The sequence below is a fragment of the Tachypleus tridentatus genome, chromosome 13 (assembly GCF_004210375.1).
Source record: "Tachypleus tridentatus isolate NWPU-2018 chromosome 13, ASM421037v1, whole genome shotgun sequence".
Classification (NCBI taxonomy): domain Eukaryota; kingdom Metazoa; phylum Arthropoda; class Merostomata; order Xiphosura; family Limulidae; genus Tachypleus; species Tachypleus tridentatus.
This window is the reverse complement of record NC_134837.1, coordinates 257188592-257212934: the sequence shown is the minus strand read 5'-3', so window position 1 is coordinate 257212934 and position 24343 is coordinate 257188592. Positions and strand designations below refer to the sequence as shown.

General features: G+C 36.0%; 2 protein-coding genes across 2 annotated transcripts; both read left to right on the top strand.

Annotated features, from left to right (window-relative positions):
* Window positions 1-7584: 7584 nt before the first annotated feature.
* LOC143238787 (TRPM8 channel-associated factor homolog) lies at window positions 7585-12454 on the top strand. Its single transcript, XM_076479332.1, has 2 exons — window positions 7585-7739; window positions 9773-12454. Exon 2 carries the CDS (start codon window positions 9827-9829, stop codon window positions 12014-12016), a length of 2190 nt encoding a protein of 729 aa, XP_076335447.1. The 5' UTR covers window positions 7585-7739; window positions 9773-9826; the 3' UTR covers window positions 12017-12454.
* Window positions 12455-16684: 4230 nt separating this feature from the next.
* Window positions 16685-21177, top strand: LOC143238123 (TRPM8 channel-associated factor homolog). The gene is made up of 2 exons (XM_076478081.1): window positions 16685-16703; window positions 18187-21177. The coding sequence occupies exon 2, from the start codon at window positions 18256-18258 to the stop codon at window positions 20440-20442; it is 2187 nt and encodes a 728-aa protein (XP_076334196.1). The 5' UTR covers window positions 16685-16703; window positions 18187-18255; the 3' UTR covers window positions 20443-21177.
* Window positions 21178-24343: the final 3166 nt, after the last annotated feature.

Below are 24343 nucleotides of genomic sequence, written 5' to 3'. Positions count from 1 at the left end.
GTTTAGTGTAGGTTTGGCTACATTAGTCCATGACAAGTGTGAACAGGTTTAGTGTAGGTTTGGCTCCATTACATAAAAATTAAAGTGTTGTTACATTAGTCCATGACAAGTGTGAACAGGTTTAGTGTAGGTTTGGCTCCATTACATAAAAAAAAAATTAAAGTGTTGTTACATTAGTCCATGACAAGTGTGAACAGGTTTAGTGTAGGTTTGGCTCCATTACATAAAAAATTAAAGTGTTGTTACATTAGTCCATGACAAGTGTGAACAGGTTTAGTGTAGGTTTGGCTCCATTACATAAAAATTAAAGTGTTGTTACATTAGTCCATGACAAGTGTGAACAGGTTTAGTGTAGGTTAGGCTCCATTACATAAAAAAATTAAAGTGTTGTTACATTAGTCCATGACAAGTGTGAACAGGTTTAGTGTAGGTTTGGCTCCATTACATAAAAATTAAAGTGTTGTTACATTAGTCCATGACAAGTGTGAACAGGTTTAGTGTAGGTTTGGCTCCATTACATAAAAATTAAAGTGTTGTTACATTAGTCCATGACAAGTGTGAACAGGTTTAGTGTAGGTTTGGCTCCATTACATAAAAAATTAAAGTGTTGTTACATTAGTCCATGACAAGTGTGAACAGGTTTAGTGTAGGTTTGGCTCCATTACATAAGAACTTAAAGTGTTGTTACATTAGTCCATGACAAGTGTGAACAGGTTTAGTGTAGGTTTGGCTCCATTACATAAAAAATAAAGTGTTGTTACATTAGTCCATGACAAGTGTGAACAGGTTTAGTGTAGGTTTGGCTCCATTACATAAAAATTAAAGTGTTGTTACATTAGTCCATGACAAGTGTGAACAGGTTTAGTGTAGGTTTGGCTCCATTACATAAAAATTAAAGTGTTGTTACATTAGTCCATGACAAGTGTGAACAGGTTTAGTGTAGGTTTGGCTCCATTACATAAAAATTAAAGTGTTGTTACATTAGTCCATGACAAGTGTGAACAGGTTTAGTGTAGGTTTGGCTCCATTACATAAAAAATTAAAGTGTTGTTACATTAGTCCATGACAAGTGTGAACAGGTTTAGTGTAGGTTTGGCTCCATTACATAAAAAAAAGTTAAAGTGTTGTTACATTAGTCCATGACAAGTGTGAACAGGTTTAGTGTAGGTTTGGCTCCATTACATAAAAAAAAGTTAAAGTGTTGTTACATTAGTCCATGACAAGTGTGAACAGGTTTAGTGTAGGTTTGGCTCCATTACATAAAAATTAAAGTGTTGTTACATTAGTCCATGACAAGTGTGAACAGGTTTAGTGTAGGTTTGGCTACATTAGTCCATGACAAGTGTGAACAGGTTTAGTGTAGGTTTGGCTCCATTACATAAAAATTAAAGTGTTGTTACATTAGTCCATGACAAGTGTGAACAGGTTTAGTGTAGGTTTGGCTCCATTACATAAAAATTAAAGTGTTGTTACATTAGTCCATGACAAGTGTGAACAGGTTTAGTGTAGGTTTGGCTCCATTACATAAAAAAAAATTAAAGTGTTGTTACATTAGTCCATGACAAGTGTGAACAGGTTTAGTGTAGGTTTGGCTCCATTACATAAAAATTAAAGTGTTGTTACATTAGTCCATGACAAGTGTGAACAGGTTTAGTGTAGGTTTGGCTCCATTACATAAAAAAAGTTAAAGTGTTGTTACATTAGTCCATGACAAGTGTGAACAGGTTTAGTGTAGGTTTGGCTCCATTACATAAAAATTAAAGTGTTGTTACATTAGTCCATGACAAGTGTGAACAGGTTTAGTGTAGGTTTGGCTCCATTACATAAAAAAAGTGTTGTTACATTAAAGTGTTGTTACATTAGTCCATGACAAGTGTGAACAGGTTTAGTGTAGGTTTGGCTCCATTACATAAAAATTAAAGTGTTGTTACATTAGTCCATGACAAGTGTGAACAGGTTTAGTGTAGGTTTGGCTCCATTACATAAAAATTAAAGTGTTGTTACATTAGTCCATGACAAGTGTGAACAGGTTTAGTGTAGGTTTGGCTCCATTACATAAAAATTAAAGTGTTGTTACATTAGTCCATGACAAGTGTGAACAGGTTTAGTGTAGGTTTGGCTCCATTACATAAAAATTAAAGTGTTGTTACATTAGTCCATGACAAGTGTGAACAGGTTTAGTGTAGGTTTGGCTCCATTACATAAAAATTAAAGTGTTGTTACATTAGTCCATGACAAGTGTGAACAGGTGTAGTGTTTGTTAGGCTCCATTACATAAAAAAAGTTAAAGTGTTGTTACATTAGTCCATGACAAGTGTGAACAGGTTTAGTGTAGGTTTGGCTCCATTACATAAAAATTAAAGTGTTGTTACATTAGTCCATGACAAGTGTGAACAGGTTTAGTGTAGGTTTGGCTCCATTACATAAAAATTAAAGTGTTGTTACATTAGTCCATGACAAGTGTGAACAGGTTTAGTGTAGGTTTGGCTCCATTACATAAAAATTAAAGTGTTGTTACATTAGTCCATGACAAGTGTGAACAGGTTTAGTGTAGGTTTGGCTCCATTACATAAAAATTAAAGTGTTGTTACATTAGTCCATGACAAGTGTGAACAGGTTTAGTGTAGGTTTGGCTCCATTACATAAAAAACAGGTTAAAGTGTTGTTACATTAGTCCATGACAAGTGTGAACAGGTTTAGTGTAGGTTTGGCTCCATTACATAAAAACAGGTTTAGTGTAGGTTTGGCTCCATTACATTAAAGTGTTGTTACATTAGTCCATGACAAGTGTGAACAGGTTTAGTGTAGGTTTGGCTCCATTACATTACATAACATTAGTCCATGACAAGTGTGAACAGGTTTAGTTACATTAGTCCATGACAAAAAATTAAAGTGTTGTTACATTAGTCCATTACAAGTGTGAATAGGTTTAGTGTAGGTTTGTCTCCTTTACATAAAAATTAAAGTGCTGTTACATTAGTCCATGAAGAGTGTGAACAGGTTTAGTGTAATTTGGCTCCATTACATAAAAATTAAAGTGTTGTTACATTAGTCCATGACAAGTGTTTTGTTCTTTAGTGTAGGTTTGGCTTATTTACATAAAAATTAAAGTGCTGTTACATTAGTCCATAAAAAGTGTGAACAGGTTAAGTGTAGGTTTGGCTCCATTACATAAAAAGGACCAAAGTGTTGTTACATTAGTCCATGACAAGTGTGAACAGGTTTAGTGTAGGTTTGGCTCCATTACATAAAAATTAAAGTGTTGTTACATTAGTCCATGACAAGTGTGAACAGCAGTGTAAGACTAGAGAGAAAGCAACTAGTCATCACCACTTACCCCGAACTCTTGGGCTACTTTCTTACCAACGAGTAGTGGGATTGACCGCACATTGTAATGCCCCCACGGCTGAAATGGCGAGCATGTTTGGTGTGACGGGAATTCGAACTCGCGACACTCAGATTACGAGTCTAGCATCTTGACCACCTAGCCCTGCGTACTAAACAAATTATTTTCAAGGATTCTATGAACAGGAACTCAGTTTGAACAAGCCTTTAGATATAATCAGTTCCACCAATAATATGAATTATAACGCTTTGTCTTTACGCGTTTGTTTGAAATATATTGTTACAAAACCGTTAATATTATTAAATACTTATTCTCTGATAATGTGTTCTAGCAACCGACAGATGGCAGCATATACTTTCGGTTTTCGGTTCTTTACTCATGCTAATTGTCTTCTTAAAATGTTTACAGTCGCAGATTCACACTTACAGTATATTGTATTGTTTACGTGGTAACTGTAAAAGTGTCATTAAATGTTTGTTATTTCTGTAAACATGCCTCTTGTCTCTTTTTCTCTCATTCATTCGTTCTTTTTATTTGTTGTTGTTTGGGGATATACATCCAATTTCGAGAACCTAGAACGGTAGGATTTTAAAAGTAAAACACCTTACGTTAACCTGAAGATGACCTAAGAAGGTCGAAACGTCCTGAGATTTATATGGATATTTGCATGATTACCAGCATTACTAACAATTTGATCAGATCTTACGTTGTGCCATCTGGACGCATCATTTTCCTGTACAAAATATGAGCTTTCGAGTGTAGCTTTTGATATGACGTTACACGTGATTCACACGCTGACACTGACGATTATAGCAGGAGACATTGTATTACCGAACTCTTCGTGTTTTGTTTGATAACGCCATTGTGTTAGTTGTGATAAAGTCCTGATAGCTGGAAAGTTTTATATACATACTTATAAATATGTTGTACAAAAATAATACGACTCGGCATGGTCAGGAGGTTAAGGCGTTCGGCTCGTAATCCGAGGGTCGCAAGTTTAAATCCCCAGTCACCCCAAACATGCAAGCTCTTTCAGTAATGGGAGCGTTATAATGTTACGGTCAATCCCACTATTCGTTGGTAAAAGAGTAGCCCAAGTGTTGGCGTTGGATGGTGATCACTAGCTGCCTTCCCTATAGCTTTAGACTGCTACATTAGGGACGCCTAGCGTAGATAGCTTTTCGCAAGATTAAAAACAAATAAAAAGTAAAATTATTCAATGTTTACACTTTCTGACGGAAAACAAATCAAAAAGCGGACATTTGCCATAAAAGTAGTTGTGTAATCTTCAACCATGCCGTCTTTAATTATATATAAATATTATAAATATAATGAGTAATACGTCATTAATATTTGTTGATAATAAACGTGAAATTTCTCTCAACATTACATAATATTGAGAACAAAAGTACTTGCCGTTCTAGTGTTATTAATAAATTACAATAACGAAACGAATACAGGACATTTGAATAAATGGTTTAATTATTATTGTATGTTTTAATTCATGTTCATTCAGAAGCTAATTGTGCTATTGGGCTATTGTCCAGTAATAAAGATTTGAATTCCACGCAAAGCTACAATAAGGCTTTCTGTTCTAGCTGTCCCTAATTTAGAAATATAAGAGTAGATGGAAAGCAACTAGGCATCACCACCCACTGCTAATTTTTGGGCTACTCTTTTACCAACGAAATTTGGATTGACCGTCACATTATAACGCCCCTACGGTTGAAAGGACGAGTGTGTTTAGTGTGATGGGGATTCGAAGCCGCATCTCTCAGATGAAACGTCGAGTGCCTTAACGACCTAGCCATGCCGGACCAGTGAAAATTTGTGTTACGGTTTGGTTTGAAATTCGATACAAAACAGCTGATATTAGGAATAAATCCTAGTCTCACTAAAATGCGAAACTGCGTCCAAGTATTGAATAATTTTTAAAAGGCACAGCTCTTGTTAATACTTAAACTGTAAGATTAATAGCAATTAGTATTGTATCTAATTTCATGTTTTTTAACCTTCGGAAGTATTGAAATAAACGTTTGAAGTTGGACTTTCAAACTTAGTATCAGCTAAATGAATATAATAATAAAAGTGAAATGACAAAATATATATAAATAGGTGTAAGTCATACCGAGTCCATGATAGTGAACACGCACTACGACGTAATGAAGGTTACATGTAACAAAACTAAAACGTGACATGGAAATTTTACATGCGTCACAGTTAATTCAACCTAAGAATAAAGTATTCAGAACGAATCATACTAATGTTCATATGCATGTTGAACATTTCGAAACTGTAAAAAAATTAAAACACATTCACACATTAATGTTGATTTAACACACTTATATAAATTTTTAACAATGTTAATTAAACAAAGTTACGTGATATCGTTTTTAACAATGTTAAGTTAACATAGTCGTGTGATATCCTTTGAAACAATGTTCATTTAACAGACCTACATAATATCCTATCGAACAATGGTGATTTAACAGAGACACATAATACGTTTTCAATTGTAGTTTAGAAACTTATCACAGCATCTATAAGAAATCTTAATCATTCGAAGTAGAAATATCACTAGTTTTTTCTTACAAATTTAAAAAGCTCAAACTTTTATCACAAGGAAAATTTCAAAATATCACTGTCTAACTTCAAACTTCACAGTGCGTCAGTCATTATTTAAATTAAATATTATGTCTTTCTAAAAACTTGAAAGATTATTGTTGTTTCGTATGTATGTACAATATGATACAGATGGATACAATTTCAAACAATAGGACATATGAAATACACAAACATGCATTCAAAATAAATGTTTATTGCAGTTTGAAACATTAATTAACATCCGACATCAAACGCTACGGTATTAAAAGAATGAGGTTATTGTAGAAACCAATGAAAACTTATGACGTTTTATCCCGTGTGTGAAATAGCTGGATATCAATCCATGTATACCACTACTTATGGACAGAATGGTGCTTAAAAGCCAAGTCAGGATTTACTATATTTAGATACAGTTATTTCTAATATTGGAGTTGACTGTCACAACTATAACGCCCCAAAACTGAAAGTACAGGGTGTGTTTAACAATATATCGCGGCTCGAACACTGGTCCTTCAAATCCGCATAATGGCTAACTAAGCATTAGACCTGTTCAAAAAAACAAACGACTTCTGTAGTCATCCGTTTATGTAGTTTTTATCGGTTACAAACTGTTACAAAACCCTTGAATTCTATATTGTTGTTGTTGTTTTTCTAATAGGATGGTTGTCTTTGGAATGGATTGTCTCGAGGTTTTTTGTAAAGGCTCTGAATTTAAGAAATAGCTTGATAAGTATACGAATGGTTAGGGATGGCTTCAAGATTTTTTAAATCTATTTATTAATAGTTTTAGTTTATCGGATGGAAGAGTCGAGGTGGGTCAATAGGTTTCATTTTGTCCCAAAACGTTACGTTATTTCTAAGAAACTTTTCACCTGTCGTTTTTAAAGGAATTAAACTAATAATTCGACTTGTATAAATTTACTAATATAATAATAATTGTATAAATGTACTAATATAATAATAATTGTATAAATGTACTAATAATCTTGTTATTTGTCGTCTTGAAGGCTTAGATAAAATAGAGTTACAAAAGAAATGTTTATTTTGTGGATATACTTAAATTTTCTGGATAGGTCAAATTCAGTATACCAGATATGTTCATATGGCTGGTCATAAGTTTTTGTAAGGAGATAGTTTAACAAGATTCAACACAATTTAGTAAATATTCTGAGTTGGATCACCTAAGATTTAGTTTAAATGGATACGCAGTGGAACGAGTGGTTCGAATTTGGCAGCCATTTTTATTGTTGCTACGAAATACTCGCTTATCGTCCCGCTATCCTCGCGAACACTGCACGAGATGATGATACGTCTGTTCATAGATAATATGCAGGAAAGCTCTGTAAAGCTTACCCCAAGATGGTTCAACGGTAAGTCCGAGGGCTTACAATGTGTTTTGTTCGCAGATATTTGTGTAGAGTTGTACGTAACAACAAACTAACTCTATGAAGTTTTATATCTGATACAAACCAGGCAGATGGTATTCGTTATCTAATGAAGTACTTGTTGGGTTGTTATTTAAAGTAACATCACCACGTTTATCCAGCTACACATACGAGTGATTTGTTTAGCATAACTAGGATATGACATAACTTATTCTAGATTAAACCACGTAATTACTTAATCATTTCGTTTGGTGTGAAGGACACAAACACGTAGCATACTATTTTAAAACTTTATCAGTTTGTCCAATTATGTCCTTCACTCGAACCAACATAAAAATGAGAAACACGTAACCTTTCCAGTATTACGTGTTGCTACCACAGAAGAGTGAGAGTCCATGATAAAGGTAAATATTTTATTTTGTTAATAGAACACCAGAAGATTAAATTATAGGAGACGAAAAGTTTGTGTTAATAAAAAAAAATCTGCACATTATTAGTGTGAGATCTGGACTTTGAGTACAAGAGACTAAAACTAACTAAATTTTGTTTGTTGAATTTCGCACAAAGCTACTCGAGGGCTATCTGTGCTAGCCGTTCCTAATTAACAGTGTATAACTAGAGGGAAGGCAGCTAGTCATCACCACTCACCGCCAACTCTTGGGTTACTCTTTTACTAACGAATAGTGGGATTGACCGTCACATTATAACGCCCACACGGCTGAAAGTGCGAGCATGTTTGGCGCTATGGGGATGCGACCCTCAGATTACGAGTCGAACGCCGTAACACGCTTGGCTATGCCGGGCCAACTAACCAAATAATATATGAAGAATATATAACTTGTAATGTAAAAACACCCTACAAATACTGCAAGCAAGTTGGGCCAGAGGTGACCTACTGCTTAAAGAGCCAATAAGAAAGACAGAACATCCATGATTCGAGCCTGTCACATGTTGCTGGGCGAACAACACATTTTTAGCTGAGATTTACATATCTTCATCAACGGGACTCGATCCATGTTCTGGACCAGGGGTGGTCATTGTTGGCCTTTTCCTCCCTCTCAGAACTTGTTATTTTTTTACACAGTTGCTGAATTCTAGGTAACAACACTTGTTACTTGTTGTTACATTTTGTCACATGTCCACAGTTTTAATTAACACATCCTTTTCGTACCACGTTCAATTTGTAGAATAATATTAACTAGCATATTTTCACTAGCCTTATTTATGTACGATCTCACTGTTAGTCCGTGTTCACAATACAGTTCCACTCGACAGTCGTACTCACACACACATGACCGTATTTTTACACATAAAATATTTTTAAAAGTGACATCTAATTGCTCTGTAGGAGGCGGAAGTTACAATTTGGTTTACCAGCTTCTGGTTGTCAGTTGACAGTTAGTCTTGTCTCTGTCTAAACTTTAGTGTCTAAGTCTTGATTCTTTAGCTCATGTGTCCTTAAAGGTTGAAAACATTTCGTACAATAAGCATATTAATTGTATCATGGAAGGCAAGAGTGCCAGTTAATCCCTCGCTCATATAGTACTGAGTTGATGTACAACTACACTATAATTCAGCATAAAATGGCATCTTAAATTTCATCCTTAGAAACATCTCAGAACTTCCAGCTTTTAGATTTCTATAACATCTTGCCCACTTCAAAATTAAATGTCGAATGGTATTGTTGATTTAGTAGTTGTTTATTTTGAAACGGAAGTTTTATAGAACAATTATAACAGTGTTGTAGCTTTCGAGACCTGAAATCAAGTGAGCGAACTGTGTGTCTGAATTTTCTACATGATTTCAACGTCCACTTTTTATAAAAAGACCCCACCAATATTTGTGGTAATAACTTAATATGTAGCAAATAACGAAGTGTCAGTTACTTGAGTATTACTTTTCACTTAACTGACATCTGAAACGAGCCTATAAACGAACTGAGTCGTAATTTATAATAAAAATGCGTCAGGTTTTATAAAGGTAACAAGAAAAAATTGTTTGAAAGTGTCTTTGAATTATCCTTAGCAGAACACAATGCTGTTCAATTATCCTCTTTAGAAGAAGTTATTTCGAAGGAAGCCCTGAATATTTTTCAGTAATCTTAGTTTAAAAACAAGTTTAACAATGCAATTAGTTCAAAATGTTTGTATAGTTATTAATATTCGTAGATTTTCGTGACCGAATTTTATATGAAGCTATAGATTGATTATCAGTGTTTACTAATTACTGTGTAGTTCCTCAGCTTTGTTAAAATACTGTGTATCTTATTAAAATGTATTAACATTTCACCATTTTTTTATTTCCTTACTTTGTTGACTCAATGACAACTTTAAGTAGTTTATAATGCTACGTTTTTAACAAGAGACTTTTATTTCAAACATTATTGTTGTATTTTTAATTTCTTCCAATATTTCTAAGTTACTTCTTTTCTATTTAGGCTGATCTTCAATTTTTCTAACAGTTTTTTTTATGGAAATTTAACTAAATTAAAATGGCCAAATGGAGAGAAGATATTGTGAAAGGAGTTACCTCAGTAAAAGTCATTGGATCTCCTGGAACAATTATAGTCTGGGGAGACAAGGCAGAGCCTATTATGGTGGGGAACCAAGAAGATCAATGTTTCATAGCTGTTGCAGAACACGGAAATGGCCGAATGGTTGTATTTAGTCATACTGGTTACGGAGATGCCTTTATGAAGAATTCAGACTGGTTTACTAGAATGAGGGAGAATCTGGTCAAGTGGCTTTTCAAACAGATTGATACTCAAAACGTGAAGACTGTTCGGGTGCGTGGAACCACAGATTTTACTCAGTTGAAAGTGGGGGAGACTATCGCTGTCGTCTGGGGTTCTGGAAAGGCAGAAAACAAAGAGTTTTTTCAAAAGCTTGAAACTTTTATCACATCAGGAGGAGCAGTAGTAATTGCAGAAACCCCTTGGGGTTATCTCCAGATTCAAAAAGGTTCTATACAAACCATGCCACACTATAGTTTTTTTAAGAACGTTGGCCTCTGTTATACGGGAAAGTCATTTTCAAGCCAAACCGAGATTGAAGTGTTCGGTAATCCAGTAAAAAGAGCACACCTAGGTAGACTAATGAAAGAGGCTGAAGAAAGTCGCGACAAGCTTCTAGAAGTTTCCGGAAATATTGCAAAAATGATATCTTATTTACCCGAAGACGTGCTGGACACGCAAAGTATATTTCAATACTTTTTTGACAAATGTGAAGACCACATCAGAGGAAGTTCTCTTCCTACTGCCAAGACTCCTATATCGTCAGAGTCTGCAAAAGGCATGCTGCTGCTCCATGACACACTTCTTAGATGGAATGGTGGTAAAGCTCCAGGAATCGGAGACTTCCCAGGTGATTTTGAATCACCTCCTTTCTTGACAAAGGCCACGATTTCTTTGACTTCCACTTTGAAGGAGATACACCCCACTGGTTACTACCTACCTGCTGGACAGGAAATGAAGGTGATTGTGAAAGCAACTGATGTACAAGGTTGGAATATACGTATTGGATGCCATAGTGACAATTTGAGAAACGTCACTAAGGGTTGGAAAAGATGGCCATCAATTATGGTGAGAAGACCACTGTCTCCAGGAGAAACAACAATTTCAAGTCCTTATGGAGGTTCAATATATTTTGAAAGTCCATCTGAGAAAAAGGACCTACAAGTTGAGCTAGAGTCTGTTGCAGAAGCTCCATATTTCAACATCAAAGATCCAGAAGCATCTTCACATTGGAAAAACCGAAAGCTCTCTCCAGGACTTTGGGCAGACCTTGTGGGAGAACATGTGATCATATCTCTACCATCCTCTTCTATCAGAAATTTTGATCATCCTACGGAGCCTTTAACGTTTTGGGACCAGGTGATGAGAGCTTACCATTATCTTCGTGGAACAGACATTACTCTTCATCGTCGTCAATGGGTGGTTCCTGACAGACAGCCCTCAGCAGGTTATATGCATGCAGGTTATCCAGTGGTTACTCAAATGGATATTTCAGATCCTAACCGAGATAATTTTGTTTTAAACACAAAATACCTAAGAACAAACGGAAGTTGGGGTCTTTTCCACGAGTTCGGCCATAACATGCAGCGAAGTTTGTGGACGTTCCAAGGAACAGGAGAAGTAACATGTAACATTTTTACGTTGTATGCAATGGACGTAATTTGTAACATTCCTTTGTGGATTCACAAGTGGCTCAGAAATCAGCTTCCTGCCATCCAAAACTACTTGCTTGCTGGCGCTGATTTCGATACCTGGAAAAAGAAGGCTGGTGTGGCTTTGGGAATTTACGCTCAGCTCGCGCATTGTTTCGAATGGAAGTCTTACAAGACCGTCTTTCGAGAATATGAAGAAAACACCGGCCTGAAACCGACTACAAATGAAGGCAAAATTGACCTTTGGTACACCAGATTCTCCAAATCAGTGAACTATGACCTTGCTCCCTTGTTTGAATTTTGGGGACTACCCCTTTCTAGTTCAGCCAAGCAGTCAGTGAGTTCCTTACAACCATTCATCTGCGAGGATGAAATCACTTCTTCTGCTCCAGACAGGTTTGAAGAGATATGTTCAAACTATCCCAACATTTTTGTGATGGAATTTGAAATCCCAGCAGATTATGATGACGTTGAGAACAGTTACAGTTGTGACTGTTTTAGTAATGATGATAACTAGATATACCACCACCAATATGTCAAAGTTCTCCTTATGTGATGCAAATTTCAAAGTGGAGGACATTGCACTCCAGACGTGATTGATTTATAACTGGAACTGAAAGGACCGTTTAAATATAATAAAGAATTTATACGACTAATTCTATTATAGCTCCTGAAATTACTGACGACATGCGAATAAAATAACAAAACGGACTTTAAGATATAAAATCCAATTTACGAATAGTTGATTGCTTAAATAATTCTTTATCCATATCTTAGATGTGCTTCAAATCTTAAATTGTTAACCCGTTACCCTCAACATGAAAATACCTTTATAACAATCCAATATTATTGTAGTACAATTATTATAATTACTAAGCTTAAATTTGACCCATCAAAGTAGCATGTATTAGTATTGTTTCTTATAAATCAAAATAAAATAAAAGTCCTATAATCATATCGTGTATTTATATTATTATACTTGTTCGTCACACTCAACCAACAAATGTGTAATTCGTTTTAACTATAAAGATTTATTCGGATGCACGTGCTTACGTGAGTCTGACCAAATAAATGTTCATGTGGATACTAATAACTTATTCTGAAAGCCTTTGCATCTCATATTTTGTGACGTAGCGATATGTTTCGGACTTAGAACGCTAGAAATGATGGCTCGATACCCGTGGGCAGCGCACTGATTTGCTTTGGGCAAATTTTAAACAAAAATAATATATGTATGGTACTTCCCCCTTGTAGATAATAGAAAACGATAGACACTTGACTGGATATTAAATGTTATATTTGTTTGTTTAAAAAAGCAAGTCAGTAAAGTCTACCCTTTACGCTGTGTACATCACAAGAGGTCAATCTTAAATTTTACCATTATAAGCCCTAAAGCTCAATGATAAACAACCGGAAAACTAAATTTTTTAAGAAGTGATCTGGTATGGAAAAGAGTGAACTTTCTCATTTATGGCAATGAACTCCGGTGAATACTATGATATGTGATATAGAACCTGTTTAATTATCGACACAAATACAACGAGTCTGTCGTGTATGTGCACATTACTTGAGTACTTAGGTACGTGTGTGTTCTTATACCAAAGCCGTATCTAGTTATCTGCTGTGTCCACCGAGGGGAATTGAACCCCTGATTTTACCTTCATAAATTTAGATTTATCGCTGTCACAAAGGGGCACAATTGGTTGGGACCAGAAAAACTCCTTTAGAACATTTCTCATTTTTGTGCGTTGTGAGCCTAGAGATTTACTGCTAAACCACTAGGGGCAGTGACTGAAGAGAGGAAGATCAGTTAGCAGCACCCACAGTCTATTATGCACCTACTGTTAAGAGAATACGTGGACTGACTATCACAGTTATGACTCGTCTTCAGTAACATATTGTAACTTGAACTCTGGACCTATTGATCAGAGCTAAGTACATTAAACGGTGGATAATTAATCCAAATTTTAATTAATATTTTTGCTTAAATGTGTTTTTCTTTAAATATAATTGTATTTCACTGATAGATATACTGCTAGCAACATTTGATCATTTTAACCTAAACGTCTCGTTCGTTTGTTTGTTGTTCAACATAAATGTACAGGGAGTGGGCCCGGCATAGCCATGTAGTTAAGGCACCCGACTCGTAATCTGAGGGTCGCGGGTTCGAATCTCCGTCCCACGAAACCTGCTCGCCCTCTCAGCCGTGGGGGCGTTATATTGTGGCGGTCAATCCTACTATTCGTTGCTAAAACAGTAGCCCAAGTGTTGGCGGTGGGTGGTGATGACTAGATGCCTTCCCTCTAGTCTTACACTGCTAAATTAGGGTCAGCTAGCGCAGATAGCCCTCGTGTAGTTTTGCGCGAAATTCAAAACAAACCAAACCAATAAACTTAATATTACTTCATCTGGATAAAAAAAAACAACATATGTTGTAATATTTGCCTTTGACTGTACAATATTCAGATAGACTTTGCAGTAAAGAACAGCAATCATAATTTTCAATTTGATACCCACGTAAAATATATGTTGTTTTTTTTTGCTGGCAAGGATTTCAACAAATGCATAGGTATCGCCTGCGTAATCATGTGTGCATGTGTAGCTACGAGTGTTCCTCTTGTGTTGAGAATCATTAATACATTAGTCTTTAGGAAAATTTAAAAATAAAAAAGTCACATAATGAGGATTTCACACTTTCTGTCTTTAGTACAGTATACTAAATGCCGTGAAAGTTCAAAATAGTAAGAGATCGTAAAAGCGTCACTGATAGATCAGGTACATGTGCTGAGTATTCTTGTGTATTTTTGTCTATTTGTTAAATTTCGCGCAAAGTTACTAGAGAACTACCTGCGCTAACCGTCCCTAATTTAGCAGTGTAAGACTAACGGAATACAGCTAGTCATCACTACCCACCGCCAACTCTTGGGCTACTCTTTTATCAACGAATAGTGGGATTGACCATCACTTTATAACGCCTTCACGGCTGAAAGTGCGAGCATGTTTGGTGTGACGGGGATTCGAACCCGCGGCCATCATCTTATGAGTCAAGTGCCTTAACCACCTGGCCATGGTGGCCTCTCTTGTGTAGTAATAATTTGAATTATGTCCAACACCATTTTTGTCCTCGGCACTTTAGTTCGATAATAAAATGTATTTGTGTACATCTAACAAATACACCACCTGTTTCTTCAATGTTAAAACTGTCGTTACTCAAGTGATATTAATTAAAAAGATCAAGCTATGTCACGTTATGTAAACTAGTCTAAACAATAAAAGGATAATAAAAATCCACAGGATTCCTTGTATTTTAAAGGTCATTAGGTCAACAATCGCGGCCGAACACGTTCAGTATCCATATTATAAAACATGATCCACCTATGTACCTTTTTCACACCAACTGAATTATGTTACAGCGTTTTTTTTACTGTTATATTAATTTTCTGTAAATATCTAGATGTCTTCTTGTCATAGAAACTCCAAAATATATCATTGGAACATTGAAAACAAATCGTTGAAGATAAGATTTTGTGGTTCTTTTTTCTTGGACTGAACCATACTGAGAGTTTAACTACTGAGTAAGTGAGACACTTTCGTATAAACGATACGTATTTCAAACGGTTGAGTATTGTAATTAGTGCAATAATATATCTATTAATGAACAATATTAAGTGTTCAACTGTTGATAACAATCAAATGAACAACCCCACCATACGTGAATGAAAACAGTTATTGTGACTGCATCATTTTTATGCTACACTGAATCAATGATATTAAGAAATTCAGTTTTTCTTTGTAGATAATTTCAATTATCTTTTTAGATATTGTAGATGGATCTTTGGTGTTCTGAAAAAAACAAAAAAACAGTCAGTGAAATATATAAATATTTTGTTGTTATTACACAAAGCACAGACGGCAGTCGTTTCTATCTCATTTCGTTCTGAATTTTGCACATAGTTACACGAAGGCTGTCTACCCTATCTGTCCCCAATTTAGCAGTGTAAGTCTAGAAGGAAGGAAGCTACTCATCACCAACTCCTGGCCTGCTGTTTTACCAATGAATAGTAGAAATTACCGTCAGATTATAATGCCCTCATGACTGAAAGGGCGAGCACACTTGGGAGGACGTGGATTCGAACCTGCGACCCTCAGATTACAAATGGAGCGTCTCAAGTACCAAGCTATGCCGAGCGGGTCCTTCAATTATATTTAATGAAAATATAGGAATGTGTGTGTGGTGGTAATGTCACAAACGTCAACAGATAACGAAAACCAAAAACTTTCAGGCTGCATATACTTTGTACGACCTTTGGAATATGCACGAGATCTGATGTTATTTTCATGTACATTTTGGGTGGTATCCGTGTTTTTGTTGTGTATCTGCTGATGAAACAACACGTGAAAATGGTTTTGTATCTGCGTTGAGTGTGTGTATAAAGTTATAATAAACAGAAAATCTTTTCTATGCATGATAACCTAATTTTTTAAATATCTAATCAGTTATGCAGAACCTTAAACATTTAAATGACATAATAAAGTTGGAACAAATGAATCACAGTATTGATAGCAAGATAAAAGCCGTTATTGTTAAAAAACGTTTTTTTTAACCGATGTTCTACGTCTAACGTACCAATGATTAAACTCGATTATTTTGTTTATATAAATTATGATAATTTCAAGGCCAGGCATGGCCAGGTGGGTTAAGGCGTTCGACTCGTAATCTGAGGATCGCGGGTTCAAATCCTCATCGCACCAAACATGCTTGTCCTTTCAGCCGTAAGGGAGATATAATTTACGGTAAGTCCCACTATTCGTTTGGTAAAAGAGTAGCCAATGTGTTGGCGGTGGGTGGTAATGACTAGCTGCCTTTCCTCTTGTCTTACACTGCTAAATTAGGGACGACAAGCGAAGATAGCCCTCGTGTGGCTTTGCACGAAATTATAAAACAAATTTCGATAATTTCATTAAGATAAAAACAGGTGAATCTTTAAATAAAAGTAAATCATTGTTTTAAATCAGATATTAGTGTACACGTGATATGTCATGTTATAAGTTATCGACATGTCATCCCGTTACCATTATCTTATCAATGCCTATATGGTGACAATGTAATCTCTTCGTGAACAATTCGATTTTCCTCACGATTGAACGACACTATATAAAGACTGAAAATTCACTAGGTTTTTAGAACAAGAGCTAAGTAACAGGTAAGTTTGTGTGTTTGTTGTTAATCACAAAGCTACAGAATGGGCTATTTGATCTATGCTCACCGCACACTTCCAGCTTTTGAGTTATCCTGCTTACAAAATACATTGGTCAGGTGGGTTAAGGCGTTCGACTCGTAATTTGAGGGCCGCGGATTCGAATCCCCCTCGCACCAAACATGTTCGCCCTTTCAGCTTGTGGGGGCGTCATAAAGTTATGGTCAATCTCACTATTCGTTGGTAAAAGAATAGCACAAGAGTTGGCGGTGGACGGTGATGACTAGCTGCCTTCCCTCTAGTCAAACTCTGCTAAATTAGGACGGATAGCGCAGATAGCCCTCGTGTAGCTATGCGCTAAATTCAAAACAAACAAACGAAATATCATTTATTGACTATATCAGCCTAGAAATCCTATTTTACTAGAAAAACAACAACATGAAACACTTTTACCATAAAATCTGGAACATTTTCAAATGAAATGACATATGTATAAATAGATAGAAAACAGCTATTCAGGTTGAGTTCCATCAACCAGTAAATTAATGTGTAGGTTATAATAAGTTGGCTGCGTTTAATAGAAGGTATTATAGTCCTCATTATGACACTTCGTTCGGTCGTAAAGTATTATAGTCCTGATTATGTCACTACTTTCGGTCGTGCTCTATCTCATGACAGTATGTCTTGTTAACAGCCCTGCGACGTAGTTAACATTGCAAAAGTTTCAGCAGTAACTGTCATGCTCGAAACAAGCAGCTACTCCCTGCTTTCTATAGTCCATCGAAAGTATAAGGACATCGGTTTGCCATCTCTCCGTTGCACAGGAATAGAGAGGCACTGTATCCGAAATTTCTACATTAGAATTATCACAACAGTTATTCTCTAGACTCAAGACAGATATATAAAGTAGACGCTCTTTTGTTATGCTTAATATTAACATTCATTATAACAAACAAACAAACTGTTTGTGTCGGTAGTTCTTATTTGTTTCGGCTTGTCGTGGTCAGGTTGTTAGGGTAACTGACTCACGATTTCTTTGACTTCCACTTTGAGAGAATTTTACCCCACTGGTTACTACTTACTGGCTGGGCAGGAAATGAAGATGACTGTGATATAGTTCGATTCCCGTCACACCAAATATGCTTGTTCGTTCAGCCATGGAGTGTAATAAAATGACGATGAATCCTATTCATCTTTGTTTAAAGCGTGGTTCAAGAGTCGGCGATGGGTGGTGACGACTAGCTTCCTCCCCTCTAGTCTTTCACTGCTAAATTAGGGACGGCTAGAGCAGATGGCCCACATGTAGTTTTGCACTAAATTCAAAACAAACCTCTTTGTTTCCATTTTAACTTTAATTACTGTTGCTACATTGAACTCATATTGTTATTTACGACAAAACCTTGCAAGTAGTATTGTTTGTTCGTTTAAAATAGTATTTTGTGATTAGTTAAGTTTCAAAGTATAGTGAAATATGTGTTGTTGTTTTTAGGTCTATCGACAGTTCTACTGATAATTCTAAACAGAACTTTTCATTCATTGTTTGAACATTATAAAAGACATGGGAAAGTGGCGGGAAGAACTGTTAGAAGGAATTACTTCCTTAGAAGGGAAGGGAAATTCTGGAAAGATGGTTGTCTGGGGAGACAAAGCAGAGCCTATTCTGGCTGGAAATTACACTGATCAAGTTTTCATGGCTGCTGCTGAACATGGAAACGGGCGGATGGTTGTATTCTCACAAAATCCCTACGGAGAAGCCTTTTTACAAAATCCAGACTGGTTTTCTCAACTGAGGCAGAATATAATTAGGTGGCTCTCGAAAGGTGCCGATGTTCAAAATGTGAACATTGTACGCGTGCGTGGTGGAACAAAGTTTGATGAACTAAAAGTGGGCGAAACGATTGCCGTTGTTAAGGGTTCTAGTAAAGGAGAAAATAGAGATTTTTTCCAAAACATCGAAGACTTTGTTGCTTCTGGAGGAGCTGTGGTTATTGCAGAAACACCTTGGGGTTACTTGCAGCTTGTTGGGGGCAGCATAGAGACCATGCCACATTTTAAATTGCTCACCAACGTGGGTATGTGTTTTACTACAAAGTATTTTTCAAACACGGGTGAAGTAATGGTGGAAGATAATCCAGCAAACTATGCACACCTTGGAAGACAGATGAAAAAGGCTCAAGAAAGTCAAGAAAGTCTCCAACAAATGGTTAACAGGATTGTAAAAATGATATCTATTATGCCGAAATCTTTGTTGGTTTCAGAAGATGTTTTCAAGGAGTTTTTTGAAACCTGTGAAGAGTATATAAAACACATCTCTACTCCCACTTCCCAAACACCTGCAAAGGAACAGTCAGCCAAAGATTTTCTGATACTTTATGATATTTTACTGAGATTGAATGGCCGTAAAGCTCCGGGAATCGAAGACTTCCCAGGTGATTTTGAATCCCCACCTCCCTTAACAAAGGCCACGATTTCTTTGACTTCCACTTTGAGGGACTTCTACCCAACTGGTTACTACTTGCCTGCTGGGCAGGAAATGAAGGTGACTGTGAAAGGAACTGATGTACAAGGTTGGAAAATACGTATTGGATGTCATAGTGACAATCTGAAAAACGTCACTAAGGGTTGGAAAAGATGGCCGTCAATTATGGTAGGACGACCACTGTCTCCAGGAGAAACAACAATTTCTAGTCCGTATGGAGGGCTGATATACTTTGAAAGTCCACCAGCGAAGAAAAGCCTGGAAGTTGAGCTAGAGTCCATTGTAGAGGCTCCATATTTCGATATCAAAGATCCTGAAGCGCCTTCACATTGGAAAAACCGGAAGCTTTCTCCAGGACTTTGGACAGATCTTGTGGGAGAATTTGTGATTATCACCTTACCATCGTCATCCATACGAAATTTTGACCACCCTACGGATCCCTTAACGTTTTGGGACCAGTTGATGAAATCTTATCATCATCTTCGTGGAACAGATATCACTCTTCATCGTCGTCAGTGGTTAGTTCCTGATAGGCAACCAAAAATGGGGTTATTACATTCAGGCTATCCAGTAGTTTCTCACATGAACATAACCGACCCTACCAAAAACGTCTTCGTACTGAATACCGAATTTCTTAGGACCAACGGTAGCTGGGGCATCTTCCACGAATTTGGACATAACATGCAGAAACAGGAATGGACATTTAAGGGCTCAACAGAGGTGACATGTAATGTCTTTGCTTTGTATGGTGGTGATGCAGTCTGCAATATCCCCGTATGGCAGAACTACTCGATAACCAGACAATTCACTGGTGTCCAGAAGTACTTACTTGCTGGTGCTGACTTCGAAACTTGGAAGAAGAAACCTGGCGTGGGGTTGGTTATATACGGCCAACTAGCGCGTTGTTTTACATGGGATTCATACAAGAAAGTCTTTCGACAATACAAAACAGATACAGAACACAAACCAAAAACCGATCAAGACAAAATTGATATGTGGTACACCAGATTCTCCGAAACGGTCAACTATAACCTTGCTCCACTCTTCCAGTTCTGGGGAATTCCAATATCCGACGCTGCAAAACAGTCCATGAATTATTTACAGCCATTCATCTGCGAAGATGAAGTTACTTCCTCTGCTCGTGAGAGATTTGAAGACATCTGTTCGAAATATCCTAACATTTTTGTGATGGAGTTTGAAATTCCTGGTTACGAAGACTGTCCTGAGGACTTCAATGGACCTGGCTGTATTCCAGAAGATTCTTGAAAACTTCATAATCTATTGAGGCGCCATTGCTAATCTCACATGAAATAAATGGCGTTTGTAGCCGAGTTCTCTCGAAATTCTGTAACACGTTTACACAAATTTGTGAAACTTATCTTTGAGACAAGTTAATGTTACAAACGATTAGCTGATTTTATACAATGGTAAAATCAGTTCAATATTTCAAAATAAGTTTTGTACTTTAAATCCAATTAGTCATCATGTCTAAACGATTATTTTTCACAATAAAGTATTTGAAACTAGATTATTGCAAAATAATAATAAGAAAATATTTTTTTCTTTATTCAACATTGCGATATTTGTAACGTTAGATAAGTTAGTCGATTCAGCGCATCAATAACTTTCTATTTAGCTTAATGTTTAGATAAAATAATTAAAAATAATTTAATAGTCTTAAGACTTTTTATAGCAATTTATGTCATTCTTACTTTTTAGCTAAACAAACTTATTAAATAATTATAAAAAAACAATATCAGATATTAATGACAAAGAATTTTAGGTTGATTATTTAGTTCTAGTAAGAAATATTGTTCATTACCTATTGTAAACGCAAACTTCAAAGAAAATTTACAAACAATGAATTTTGATTTGTTGATTGTGTTATCGGTCATCAATAATGGACGAATTGTTATTATTTTTCGATTTAGTGTGATTTTTCAAACATAAAACTAAATACGTTTCCCATGCATTAAAATTCAAAATAAAAGTTTTACAGAATTAGTGTGAGTTTTTCTTATAACAAAGTTACATCAGGCTATCTGCTGAGTCCACCGAGTCATAGAATCAGCTGTTTTCAAACAATTATTAATAATTTTAAGATAACACGAGGATTTACCGTCTGGTGTTTACATTGTACAAAAATAAACTTCATACGTAATTTTGTTCAAAAACTGTAACTAAACAAACAATATTTCGATATGTTCTTTTGATATTCAACACAATTATAATTACTAATGTAATCTGAACAGATCGTGTTTCATAACTTTTTGCTGTAAGAAATAAGAGACAAATTCAATGCTTGACAATAAGTTTGAAAATTTATAAGGATAAAATTCGTGGTTCGAAACTTGCAGTGGACACCGTACAAAGTGTTTGTATTTTTAAATTTCGCGCAAAGCTTTGTTTGTTTGTTTGTTTCGAATTTCGCGCAAAGCTACTCAAGGGCTATCTGCGCTAGTAATCCCTAATTTAGCAGTGTAAGACTAGAGGGTAGGCAGCTAGTCATCACCACCCACCGCCAACTCTTGGGCTACTCTTTTACCAACGAACAGTGGGATTGACTGTCACATTATAACGCCCCACAGCTGAAAGGGCGAGCATGTTTGGTGTGACGGGGATCCAAACCCATAAGAAGAGTGAACACTTTAAAGGTTTTCAATGTTCTGAATATCTTAATGTGTATATGAAATATAAAATTAATTTTGAACCAGAAAAATTAAAAATCAGAATCTTCTCAAAATCTACCCAAAGCGTTAAATACAAAAATCCACGTATTATGTTATAAAGAACATACAGTCTATTTCGAAGTAAATTATGAAACAAATTCTGTTTATGGATAGTATGGGGTTTTACTTTCAATAAAAGAACACGAAATTACAGTTAATACGCTTGCTAATATGCACATGCAGATCTGAAAATGCGAAAGTTGTTAGCGCATCGTGTCTCGAGCCTTGAACCATTCGATCTGCAAACTGGAACTAACCGCTGGGAAACGCCTGGCGCAAAAAAACAAAAACACTTCATTTGTTTTTCTGATAGAGATCATGACTATTCTTAACTGCCTTTGATTAACTTGAAAGATACGAACCTTTTTAATATAAAAGTTTTATAAATGTGTTTTTTAACAAAAAATCACAAACTATTGGTACTTTTTAAACATGTAATACATATACAGTCAATATTTTTCTTTGGAGTGAAAAGGCTCACGTAATTGGAAACCTCATAGAAGGACTATAAACTTTAACGTAAGGTAAGCTTACGATAAAAAACAGGTAAGACTAAAGTGAAGATAATACTGCAGATTATCATGGCTTCACTCCGGTTGATCGTTGAAAGTTTAATTAATTTCAGAAAGGAAGATGCAGTACTGTGGTGCACTTGGAAAAATACATCTTGGTGTCACCAAACAACAAACGTGATAGTCACTGATGAAAAAGACATCTTGGTGTCACCAAACAACAAACGTGATAGTCACTAATGAAAAAGACATCTTGGTGTCACCAAACAACAAACGTGATAATCACTGATGAAAAAGACATCTTGGTGTCACCAAACAACAAACGTGATAGTCACTGATGAAAAATACATCTTGGTGTCACCAAACAACAAACGTGATAATCACTGATGAAAAAGACATCTTGGTGTCACCAAACAACAAACGTGATAATCACTGATGAAAAAGACATCTTGGTGTCACCAAACAACAAACGTGATAATCACTGATGAAAAAGACATCTTGATGTCACCAAACAACAAACGTGATAATCACTAATGAAAAAGACATCTTGATGTCACCAAACAACAAACGTGATAATCACTAATGAAAAAGACATCTTGGTGTCACCAAACAACAAACGTGATAATCACTGATGAAAAAGACATCTTGGTGTCACCAAACAACAAACGTGATAATCACTGATGAAAAAGACATCTTGGTGTCACCAAACAACAAACGTGATAGTCACTGATGAAAAATACATCTTGGTGTCACCAAACAACAAACGTGATAATCACTGATGAAAAAGACATCTTGGTGTCACCAAACAACAAACGTGATAGTCACTAATGAAAAAGACATTTTGGTGTCACCAAACAACAAACGTGATAATCACTGATGAAAAAGACATCTTGGTGTCACCAAACAACAAAACGTGATAGTCACTGATGAAAAAGACATCTTGATGTCACCAAACAACAAACGTGATAATCACTGATGAAAAAGACATCTTGATGTCACCAAACAACAAACGTGATAATCACTGATGAAAAAGACATCTTGATGTCACCAAACAACAAACGTGATAATCACTGATGAAAAAGACTTCTTGATGTCACCAAACAACAAACGTGATAATCACTGATGAAAAAGACATTTTGGTGTCACCAAACAACAAACGTGATAGTCACTGATGAAAAATACATCTTGGTGTCACCAAACAACAAACGTGATAATCACTGATGAAAAAGACATCTTGGTGCCACCAAACAACAAACGTGATAGTCACTAATGAAAAAGACATTTTGGTGTCACCAAACAACAAACGTGATAATCACTGATGAAAAAGACATCTTGGTGTCACCAAACAACAAAACTTGATAGTCACTGATGAAAAAGACATCTTGGTGTCACCAAACAACAAACGTGATAGTCACTGATGAAAAAGACATCTTGATGTCACTAAACAACAAACGTGATAATCACTGATGAAAAAGACATCTTGATGTCACCAAACAACAAACGTGATAATCACTGATGAAAAAGACATCTTGATGTCACCAAACAACAAACGTGATAATCACTGATGAAAAAGACATCTTGATGTCACCAAACAACAAACGTGATAATCACTGATGAAAAAGACATCTTGATGTCACCAAACAACAAACGTGATAATCACTGATGAAAAAGACATATTGGTGTCACCAAACAACAAACGTGATAATCACTGATGAAAAAGACATCTTGGTGTCACCAAACAACAAACGTGATAGTCACTAATGAAAAAGACATTTTGGTGTCACCAAACAACAAACGTGATAATCACTGATGAAAAAGACATCTTGGTGTCACCAAACAACAAACTTGATAGTCACTGATGAAAAAGACATCTTGGTGTCACCAAACAACAAACGTGATAGTCACTGATGAAAAAGACATCTTGAT